Here is a 12257-nt window from a genome sequence, read left to right on the forward strand (position 1 = left end):
ATTCTTTTGTCGTGTCAAGTTGTAGTGGGTATGGGAACGAAGATGTGTGATCACTCGTGAAATTAAAACTAAGGATTGTGCTTTTCATTTTGAAGTTTTAAAAAGTCTCGATATGATTATTATAAATTTCTTTATTTTCTGAAACACCACACTTGTTAGTCTAGAAAGAAAGATAAGACAAATCATTTTTCTTCCAACATTCAGTGGCAGTAATTCCACCATTATGTTATTATCAATTTGATGATGTCACAAATATCAATTGATGATATTTTTTCATTATTATCATGAGAGAGAATTATACTCATTTAACATGGGATAAAATATCTTTGTATTGATATATATTAATCATTTTCATGTTCATAAACTAGTCTAAAATGGCTGATGCTTCATTAAAACAATTATTTCCAGCCTTCTGGAACCTCACAACCAAAACAGTCCATTAACTAATTGTGATGGGTCATTTGGAAGAAAACTAACACCTGAACCAAGCCTACTGAAAGCCTCAATAATGTGTTTCTCCTTTGCATTCTTCCTTCCTTTACTGGCAACAGAAACTCCATAATCAAGCGAGTTTAGTCAATCAATATATACTCTATCATCCTCATTTTTAAAAAAATATTCAATGGTTTATCAAAATAACTTGATTCACCCCTCACAGTTGAACCTTGTCTTTCATCTTTTGTAAGAAGAAACATTAATCTTGGATTAATTTAACAGGTGGTTGAACAGAACTCAAGAACCTGAATTCATCATTAAGTATCAACCCCTTTTCTTGAACAAGATGGACTATGCTGGTTGTTCTGTTGGAATGAAACCTGCTATGGTTTTTGAATCTGTTGAATATTAATTGTTTTGGAAAGCATTCACAACATATTCAGGAGGTTGATTTATCTCTTCCAGTTGTTGAAATAATCCATCATCATATTCTAATTCTCCTATATCTTCAAGTTCTTCATCCGTCATTTGACGAAAATCTTTCATCATTTGAAGTTTTTAGGGGTGTATTCTGTCATTGGAACTGTAGACATTTGTTTGGGAGGTTTTTTTTTTTAAATGGTTTTAAAAAATTCCTTTTTTCTTTCAAACGCTTCTTCACCCATTAGTTTCTGTCTGCATTTCTTCTTTATGTCTTCCTGTTGTTTTACAACTTTTGAAACCAACTCTTGATGTTCCTTAAATCTTCTTGCTCGTTCTTTCACATCCATTTATTTATTTGTTAAATAGCTGTTAGGGTTAGGGTTAGGGTTCAAGAGGGAAATTTTCCTTTTCTTCATCATTAAAGTAGATGTGTTCAAATAAATTCTTTTCTTTAAATGTTTCATCAAATTCTTTATAAGAATTAATGTGTTGTAATTTTGTCTTAGCTAATACTTGTATCTCTGCTTTTCATACATTTGCATTGAATTTCTTCATCAACATCAAAACTGAATGATAAAATCTTAACTCCATCACCACTCAGATGGTTAATCATTTGTCTCATTCCTTCTGGATTAGTTTCTCAGAACCCAAGACCACCAGATTTTAGTTTATTTAACTCACTCTTAGAATGTCAATATTTTGTTGTACCAAGAGAGACCTCCTCAAATATTTGACCTTCGTTCCTCAATTGCATTTGTTCCTCAATTGAAATGTTATAATCTTTACCTTCTATTTCTCCTGGTCGCATTACTCTGGTGGTTGGAGATACAATACATATCACAGGGTGTTTAAAAAAAAAAAAAAAAAAAAACATGTCATCTTTTCATTTTCACTATTCAAGAACTTAGATTTATGAAAAATAATTTCCAGAAGCAGATTTACCCACAATATTGATAATAACAACTATCATTTTTGTATGTCATTGTTTATAAAATAAAAAAATTTATCCCTCATTATCTCATCTTGTTGCACAAAAAATGTATCTATTTTCCAATCGTGTGTTTCATATAATCCTCAAATTCTTTTTTACTACACAACGTAGAATAATTGTCTCTCCAAAAATTGTTTATATCTATTGAATTAACTTGAATAAAATAAAAGTATTAGCATTATTTCTTATTGAGCGATGAGTGACTTGAAAGTACGAGAAGCAACCGCTCCCTGCGGGAGCCGCCAAGGGGGTCATGTTATTATATTGTTACGCTTGAGGGGGGGTATGCATTCAAAGGGTAATTAGGATGTTTAATTAGGTATGCCATGCTGTTCGAGTTTATCAGGATCTCGATGTAATAAGTAGCAATTCAGTGGTGATAAGTTGTCTAGTAAATGTTCATTTCTTCAAGGGGGAAATGATAATTGTCACGTAATTAGATAGGGACACGGGATAGGGAAAGGGTGTCTGCGTAAACCCCTTTTAGTAGTCCCTGGAGGCTGGCCGTGACATCACAGGACAGTGCAGCGGATGGCTCCGCCCCGTGATCACGATTGGCAGAAGGCAACGGCGGTGGGCCAATAAAACGGCTCGATTGGAAGTGACGAGGACAGGAGGATAAAAAGGTTCTGTTCGGGGTCGAAAAAGAAGAGGAAGAAGATCGGGACAAAAAGATCGTGGTTTTTTTTGGTGTGGAGGCTGTTGCGCGGGAAGCGTACTTGTTGTTGTGCTGATTCGATCGTGTTCTTCATCGTGTCTTGGAGCCTTGCTGAGCCTCGTGCCTCACCTTGGTTGGCTCTGGGGTTCTGCTGACTCGGAGTACGGAGTCGAACGGCGGGCGGACCTGCCTCCCTCTCCTGCTCGCAATTTGGCGCTAGAACTGGTTCCCTGGCGGCTGTGAGCGGACTTGGGCCAAGACCAGGAGGTCGACAGCACCACGGTTTCTCCTGCCCCCCTGACGAGAGCAAGGCCAGCTCGTCCGACGCCGATCCAGGGACAGTTGCGTCCACACCACGGTCCAGCCTGACCACCAGAAATAGCTACTGTGTGTGTGTGTGTGTGTGTGTGTGTGTGTGTGTGTGTGTGCGTGCGTGCGTGCGTGCGCGTGTGTACTTGGCGCCTTAGAGGGTTTGAGAATTGTATATTCATTGGAATTGTCTGCGTTTTCCCCACGCCCGATCCCACACCATCCCGTCGAATCGCCCCGGATCCCTCTTCTTGCAGAGTCTTGTTATTTCTGGTTAATAATAAAAACAAATAAACATCATCAACTCAGTGAAAAGTGACTCGTGCCACCTTCCTCGTCCCGTTTGCGGTAGAGCAATTAGAACCACCATGTTTGGGTTATAAATAAATAAACCGCCTCCATCGTTTCGGCTCATTCTACGTTGGCGGGACTGTTCAAGTCCCGTGGACGTCACAATATTTATGCCTATTTTACTCCAAAGGGTCCCAGGATTACACACCCAAAAATGGTTGCGATCAGTTCAGCCGTTTTTGCGGTACCTGGGAACATACAGACGGATGGACGGTGGATTATTGTAAGATGATCGACGAAGATAAATACAATTACAAAAGAAGAATGCCTCCCTCCTGTGTAATAACAATCCATAACTGTTTGGTTTCTCTCATTAACACAATCAAAGATAATGAGATTATTTTTTGATTTATCTAAATCTTGGTGTGAAGGTATATCATCCGTATTATCATGAAAAATACAAGTTGTAGGTTTTGATTTCTTTTTACATTTCTGTGTATCACAAAATAGTTAAATTATATCTTCAATGTTATAATCATTTCGTTTATTTTGAAGTTTAAATAAACCAATTATGTCTTCTTTTTGAAGACCTGCATTAAAACCTTGTGAGAATTGTTGATTCTCAGGTTGAAAACTTAACTTTGTGAAAATTAATAAATTATCTTCTTCTTCTTTCGGCTGCTCCCGTTAGGGGTCGCCACAGCGGATCATCCGTATGATCCGCATAGTGATTTGGCACGTTTTACGCCGGATGCCCTTCCTGACACAACCCTGGTCGCCTCTTACGACACAGGGATATGGTACACCTATTTTAACCGGGGTATACACCGGCCCAATACACTGGTACTCATTTCGCCGACCTCGAAAGGATGACAGGCTGAGTCAACCCCCTGGTGTATTAATTCAGTGGCCCAACGGGGCTTGAACTCAGGACCTTTTGGATCCCAAGCCGCTGCCCTAACCACTGTGCCAACACACCAGGCTAATAAATTATCTAAATTTCATTTATCACCAGGCTAAACAGAAAATTAATAAATTATCAAAATCTAAAAAGTTGGGTGTAAGGAGCACTTTTAAAAGCAGGCACGTTTTTCCACATCGGCTTGAACCAACTACGAGACATCTTCATGAAGACTTTTATGGTTGTTAAATTTTATCTCGTTTTCCCAAATGGGTAAAAAAATCATTCATTTATATATTTAGAAAATAAATTGTATAGATTTTTATGGACTTTTTCAGAAACTATGTTTTATCTTGAGTTCAGGTTTAATTTCAAGGTAATCCATTATTTTATTTATACAATATCGTGTGTTGATATTTCCCTGAAAATGACATTCGTGAATAATATACATCATCAATCCATAAAACATTACCGTCATTTGTTCAGCCTCTTCTGTAAGAAAAGGTGTATTATCAGCCTCGTACTTCATTCATTTCTCTTATTAATCTTGTTAAGCAATTCATTTTTGGTGAAATTTTGAAACAGTTATATTCCTTTTTATATTTTTTATTTTCATTAATTAGAAGATAATCACAGAATATACATTGTTTATGGGCTTTTGACTCTGTGTTAAATCCCACTCTCACATGCAGGACAATTCTCAAATTTGTCATATGGAGAATCAGGGAATTCAAGAGGCTCAAGTTCTAGTATGCTACTTTGCCGAGGTTGTGGGAGGGAAGCTTGGTCCAATAAAGTAAAACTTTACTTCAAATAAAATTCATCTCCGGTGTCATATTCGGTACTTTCATTGGTGCTTTCACAATCATCTATAAAACTATTTTCGCAACTATCGTTTGAACACGAACTCTCGGTGTCATAACTGTCTTCTGTTCCAGAGATACTATCATCACTCTCATAATCTTCAAAATCTTCACTTAAATAATGACTCCTCTTTAATTAGTAGAAAAAAACATTACCATCTAAATCCATATACTATTTTTCATTAACAGATTCAACTACTACATTTTTTTTATATCAAAGGTAATTTTAAAATGGTCCTTAACTACTACTGAATGAAATGTCATTTCACATTGACTCAATGCCTACTCAACCCCCTCACAATCACATCTACTCAATGTCAAATCAACCCCTCACAATCACATCTACTCAATGCCAAATCAACCCCTCACAATCACATCTACTCAATGCTTACTCAACCCCTCACAATCAAATATACTCAATGCCGACTCAACCCTTCACAATCACAAATAATTATAATCAATGTCTACTCCACCCCTCACAATCACATATACTCAATGTCGACTCATCCCCTCACAATCGTTTCCCCTTTCTCCCCAACATTTCCTAATCTATGGTCATGGTTATCGTACCTTAGCAAGATAAACTCGTCTCCTTCCACTGCTCAGCCTTCCATAGAGTAGGTCCAGTGCTGTAGAAAAGCCAGCCAGGGTACTTGCGATTGCTGTGATGGCCCGAGGTCGACTGCCGACCTCAACAGAAATCCACGACGGCTGCACGGCGAGCCGGTCCATGTAGGTGAGGGTGAAAGTGAAGGATGCCCAGTCGGCAGGTCGCAGCATACAATGCATGGCCAATGCTCCAAGGTTGTTTCCGTAAATCTCTTCCCAACGTGGACTCAGCCGGCTCGGCCTGGAAACAGCCGGCCTGACATAGTACCGTGCACTTGGCGCATCCCACCAATCCTATATATTCATCAATAAAAATGTGCTTTCATACACTTTGGAGCAATTCAACAACTTATAAATATATGATAAACAAATAAATTGTTCATAAAAATGGAGATAAGACATAATGAGAAAAGCAAAAACAAACCTGCCTCGTGCAAGCAGATATCAGAGAAATTGTTCAGACCTGATATTTTCACATGAAATAAATGTGTTCACATGCGGGATTGTGCTTCCGTTTCTGGTTTCATGGGCTTTGGATGTGGATTTGCTTTGCTTCTCCAAAGCTAACTTTCACCTGTCCGATTATGGTGTCCACCTGCTGTAATTGTCATCTCTGCAATTGTCAAATTTCACTGTAAATAACCCTTTGTTCATTTGTTTTTGTTATAGATTCATGTTTCTCATTTGGCCTCGATGAATCGATTACTTCCTGATGTATATCTGCTCTCCATCTTGCTCCTTCACCCCCATTTGAATCCTAAACCTAACCAGAATTAACATCTTCTCTTCTCCTTGTGGTTTATAGCCCCTTACATGTTGGTTTATTTCTATGGTGTTATGATCCATATGGCAATCCCTGAACCCTTAATAACCCCCTACCTTTCTCTCTTTATCCCTTCTGACACCAACAAAATAGATCAAAAAATAATAAGGAAAAACAAATATTTCATGTTTACAAATCTGTTTTCCCTCTGTTACCTTGTATACTCCACCTATTCTTCCTGCTCTTTCCAATGCCTTTCTCATCCTTTCCCGTCATTCCTTCTCATAAAATTTCATCCTTCCACCCGCTCCATTGCTCCGGTTTCATTTTCTCATACATGTGACTGCAGTCACCCTGTCACCGAACACGAGCTCTGGTGAATCATTTTGGTGGTGATTCATCCCCTCAACTCTCTCCTCCATTTCTCATCCTCACATGATGGCTACACATGGTAACTTTGTGGGGAACAGGGAAAGAGAAATAGAATTGGAGTTGTATTGAAGGAGGAATGGAAAAAGAGAGTAGAGTAAGTTAAGAGGATCAGGGACATGGAGATGCGAGTCGAGTTGGTGAACCAGAAAGGAATGGTGAATGTAATTTCAACATGCACACCACAAACAAGGTGTTCAGACCAAGAGGAAGATTATTTATTGGGTAGATAGAAGATCTGGTGAGAAGGGTACCAGCTGGAGAGAAGATCATAATGGTTGCAGACTTAAATAGCCATGTTGGACAAGAACGGGTGGAAATAAATTTGAACATGGAGGAAATGGATATGAACTGAAGAAAGAAGATGGGGAGAATTGCAATGTTTTATATTGGGTGAAGCACGGGTGACTGGGTGAGCCAATATAAGCTGTGCATAATGGGCATGAGATGAAGAATGACAACACAAAGGGTGAGTATGAGACGGGGACGATGAAACTGTGGAATCTGACAGAAGAAAAGCTGGTCATCTTCAAATATTAATGGGATTGAGGATTAATAGTGGAAAGACAGCGAGACGGGGGTGGAGGATTAATGGAAGAAAGACAGGGTGGTCCAAAACAGCGAACCCAAACAGCGGGTGGTCCGTGCTCTGTCTTCCTCAGCAGGTGGTCCGTGGTCTGTCTCCCTAATCTCATCTATCACCAAATTAATTGCAATGAGTAACCACACAAGGATCATTAAAAGGGAAAATGGAAACCACTGAGAGAACGACCAAACAAACAAAACGAAATCGTGAAAAACAAACCAATGACACGGCCCATTGGCTATGTTACCTGTGCACCTCCACAGATATCTGCAGCACATCAAGGCTGTTAGATCCGAGCCTCGTGGCATGGTTATTCTGCACACGATCGTTCCAACTGATGGAATGTTAACCACAACCGAACCAATACACAGCTCCATTTACACACTCGCAATTTCCGTGCCTTTGCCATTATCGAAGCTGGGATATTACTCGCCGAACGCTCGCTTAGAAACACAACTAGGCGAGCGTTTGCGGAGACCATGAGAAAATAAGTGTGGGGTGCACTGTGCACTTGGGCGTCAATCTCGGGGAGTGGGGGGGGGACATGACCCCCCCCCCCCAATATTTATGCCTGGTGCATATATGTGTTTACAACATTTGATTCCATTTAACAAGTAAAATATTGCCATGTCCACCCGGTTAAGTTAATTACCCCAACCCAATTGTTGATGGATGGGCATTTAACACCTGGAGGGATAACCAAAGGTTCTTCCTTGGAAGTGAACACATAATGCTTGGAGATTATAGCAGGCTTGGGATGTAGGGCTGCAAGGAAGCGTTGCATTCAGAAGCACTCGGGTTTATACTCGAACCCACAATGAATAGACAGAGACAAGCAACTTTAGTAAATAAGGTTCAATGAACATAAATCAAATATTTATATTGGGAATAAATCAGTGTGATGTAATAAAAAATCACAACAAACACACCATGCAGCCTCTCGTGAGAGAATCACCATAAGAATGAAAACACTACACGGCACGTGCATGGCACACCCTTTCATTCAAATCCGAGTGCCAATTTCCAACGGCATCTCACCTTGCTCACCCCTTGCTCACCAAAACCTCTCCACCTCGACCACCAACACCTCCCACACATGGGAAAAAAATATTCCCGCAGCTCCTCGTACCTCTGTATCGATACAATTTGCCACTAAACAGAGGCGTGCTGCATGGCTCAGGGTACTCGGACCGCGTGATGCGGGGACAAGCAACGGATGTTAGGAGCACCAACCGCATCTCGCTGGAGGTGTCCCGGTTGGGCACGTAGGATTGATACGACCCTCGTCCAGTCGCCAGAACACGGCAAGACGGGCGGTGAGGGGGCAGAGGGGGGAGGTCATGGAAAGAGCAATCCGGGAGTTTGATACAGGAGCTCCGGGCCATGTCATGCCGGATGTGCGAATAAGACCGCTTCCAGCCCCATGAGCCGGGCAGAGCATGGCTTGGGCTGCTGTGGTCCAATAGAGAAGTAAGATTTGGGTCACAGCATGTCACTTCGGATCGTCACCCCACCCTTCGCCCGGGGCATATAAAAGGTGGATCTCGGAGCCGTTCGCCCTCTTCTATGCCTCTCTGCCTCGCCCTCTCCCTCTCCATCACTGCTCCTGATTGCCCATCGCTGGATCTTTACTCGTTGTTGGTGTGCGACAGACATTCTTCTTCCAGAGGACCAGTGCAGAGCGCACGTTGCCACGAGCCCCGGCAAAGTGACTGAGCAGGAGATAACGCGGCGACTCTTGAGGTGGGAACGCTCAAGCGGAGCATCCCACGGAGGTACACGCGACACTCACAGACCTATGCATGACTCGGTTAGGGATCTTTTGCTTCATGCATCATATATATATATATATATATATATATATATATATATATATATCTCTCTCTCTCTCTCTCTCTCTCTCTCTCTCTCTCTCTCTCTCTCTCTCTCTCTCTCTCTCTCTCTCTCTCTCTCTCTCTCTCTCTCTCTCTCTCTATCTCTATCTCTCTCTCTCTCTTTTTTTTCCACTCCTCTATCTCGTCCCCTTTGGATGCACAAAAGAGCATCCATTACTGATTCGCAATCAGTTTCCTCTGGCACGACACGGCATCTCCTATATGACACTACACCACACCTGCTACACCTTAGATACCAGTATTTCTCCCTCCTACCTCCCCCAAAGCGTACTGGGTTGCGTTGGTCGGCCGACCACGCCAGGTATTGCGAGGCCATTTCCTCTCATCTGCTCTCTTTCTTTCTGGCTATCTAATCGTGTGTGTGTGTGTGTGTGTGTGTGTGTGTGCGTGCGTGCGTGCGTGCGCGCACGCTGGCACCAGCCATCGCATAAGTTAAGATTGCAGAAGTGATAATGGGATGTCTGCTCTGTGTCTGTTTTGTAAAATTAGTTGCCTTTTGTTGCACCACACAAATTCCTTGCTATCCCTGCTGTACTGAATAATAAACCCAATTTACTGTGCCACATACCTTTCCTTGCTTGAGTGTAAACAAATGCTTGTGTAGACATGTTCCCAGCTCATTTTCGTCTTTTCCTTCATTGGTCCAGCATGGTTCATATCCTAGCCTAGCCAAGCCAGAACGTTATACCCCAACAATCTGTTTTTCTAGCCAGTACGTCCTTGGGCAGTTCTGCTAGGCTGCATCTGATCCGGTTTGAACCAGGCGTACCGAGGGCGTGTCACCCAGTAATTAGATCACGTGACCATTAGGTAAACTGTATTTATTAGGCAGAGGATCCTAAGTCACGTGGTCGAGTTATTGGCGTTCACAGTGGAGTAGCGACCCGCCACGTCACGAAGTTATTCATGTGCGATGTGCTGCGATTCCAGAGTCTGGTGGGAACCCGAGGTGGCCTCCTCCCCCCCAACTCCGTGGTCTTCTCACCCCCGACCCCGGGTCCGCAACAGTATTACACAGACTTTCTCAGGACCACTGCCTACGCCTTAGGTTCACCTTCATCATTTTCCCTTAACGCCACAATTTCACATTCACATCATCCATCAATTTCACATCATCCTCATGACTCGAATCGAAAAGATCGACAACTGATCATCATGAAATTTGATCATGTCACGGAAATGCGAATGCAAATCCCGGCAAGGCACAACAACTCCATTGCAATCAATTCCACACACACACACAAAATGATTTCTGAACAATTTCCTGAGTCAACCCCGGTAGCAAATGGGATACCTTATCTACAATCACCTGGTAGGATGACGGCTTCCAGTTCTCCCCCTTTCACCATTTTTAAACCACTCATTCCGCATGCATGCCATGAAGGGCGCATTCAAGGCCACATCCAGCAGCTGCAAAACGCTAGTCTGCACTCCGTGCCATGTGAATTATTGAGGTAATTCACGATATTGTAGGCATATGCATCCTGTACTGGTCCATGAACAGGAGACTTTTGGAGTTGCTGAAGTAGCTGCCACATTGTGACCAAACCTTGAGTCCAATCGGTCATCAGATCTAAGTTCATTGAACCATTATCCGCAACCGACATGATATTGTTGCGGATTCGCGCCCGCCGGCGTGCGGACGGCCACGTAACTCGAATCGCGGCACGTCGCCCACCGGACGGACAATCCAGTCGTGACCCTCTCGGACTAACGCCGGGAACTAGTCACGGGTGGACCTTTCGGTCTCACCACGATCGTGCCAATCGGCCCCCGCGTGGGATAGGGTTGCTCGCCAAATTCGACCTACCTAAGTACCCACACGGAGGGTAGACCGGGCGATCGCACCTCGCCGCAGGTCGACTTCGGACACGTTTCACCACTCACACACGGGGTCGCTTCCACACACGGGCACGCACTCACACCTTGCACCACACACACAGGGACAACTACACTGGGGATTCGTGTCCCCACAAGGGTCTCCGGGGCCTCTATACCCCCCAAGCTCTCCGTGCACTTGTCCACAGCACTCCTCCTCTCAACCTCGCAAAGCACGACCGAACTCACCTGGTCGTGACTCGCCTCAAGGGGGCATACTCCCTCCCCTCGTTCCTGGAGGAGGCCATCCAGCTGCTCGCACCGGGCCTCCACCCAGTCCACCAGCTCACCCCCATTGTCCTCCACTACCTCCGTGTGTGTGTGCGTCACTTACCCCGTCTTCATCGTGCAGTCTTCCCTCTATCGTTCCCATCTCCCGTGTCTCTGCCAACTCTTCACCCTTTACCTCCCTTGTCTCCACTATTTTTATTTCCTTTGTCGTCACCTCGTGTCTCGTCTCACACGTTTTGGTCTCCCCATTTAATTTTTCCCTTTCGGTCACCGTTGCACCCCCTCCCAGCTCGTTCGCTCCTACACGTGGAGTCGCCATTTTAAGCTCCCTGCTAACGGCCTTCATGCCCGCCTGCAGGCATCGGCCCATGTTCTGCGTCTCACCCCGCAGCTCTTTCATTTCTTCCCTCATTACATTTGTGTTTGTATCCATCTTTTCGTTCATGCCTTTCATTTCGTTTTTCATATCCGCATTTATCTTCGCTGTCATTTCCGCATTCATTTGTGCCAGCATGGTGAATAGCTGGGCCATGTCGGGTGCGCTTGGGTGAGCCGTTTCGGCAGGGGTTGGGGAAGGGTTTTGGTGGAGAGGGGGAGGGGAGGTGTCATACACCGCGGCCGCTGCCGCACCCATTTCGGGCTCTGGGTTCAGTTGGGCGAGTTCGTTTTCCTGTACAACCAACATTTCCTGCACGGGGATTTCATCCTGAGCCATGGATTCTACACATTCTACATCCATTTCTAATACCCCCGGCTCCCGCTCGCCTTGAGACGCCATCTTATTTCTCGTGAAGGGTTAATTTAGCTCGCTCGTAATTTGGAGGGAATCGGGGGTCGCTCCTCTCACCCCTGGACCGATTCCCGTGAATTTAATTGGAGACAGGAGAGCCCGTTTTCCCGTTCTCCGATACCAGTGCCGCGAGGAGGGCGATGAGTTTGTATCGCACGACAAGACACCAGTGTTGCGGATTCGCGCCCGCCGGCGTGCGAGCGGC

At 43.8% G+C, this 12257-nt stretch overlaps 1 protein-coding gene across 1 annotated transcript in view; it reads right to left on the reverse strand.

Moving 5' to 3' along the window:
- LOC147033700 (dermatan-sulfate epimerase-like protein) overlaps positions 1-12257 on the reverse strand; it is a 59263-nt gene that overhangs the window by 15079 nt on the left and 31927 nt on the right. Inside the window, exon 4 of the mRNA XM_085871831.1 lies at positions 5442-5721. Within this exon, the coding sequence (XP_085727957.1) occupies positions 5442-5721 (280 nt within the window). The remainder of the gene's footprint in view (positions 1-5441; positions 5722-12257) is intronic.

Source organism: Eptatretus burgeri, chromosome 2 (genome assembly GCF_056783735.1).
Source record: "Eptatretus burgeri isolate ZD-2024b chromosome 2, Ebu_testis_v1, whole genome shotgun sequence".
Classification (NCBI taxonomy): Eukaryota; Metazoa; Chordata; class Myxini; order Myxiniformes; family Myxinidae; genus Eptatretus; species Eptatretus burgeri.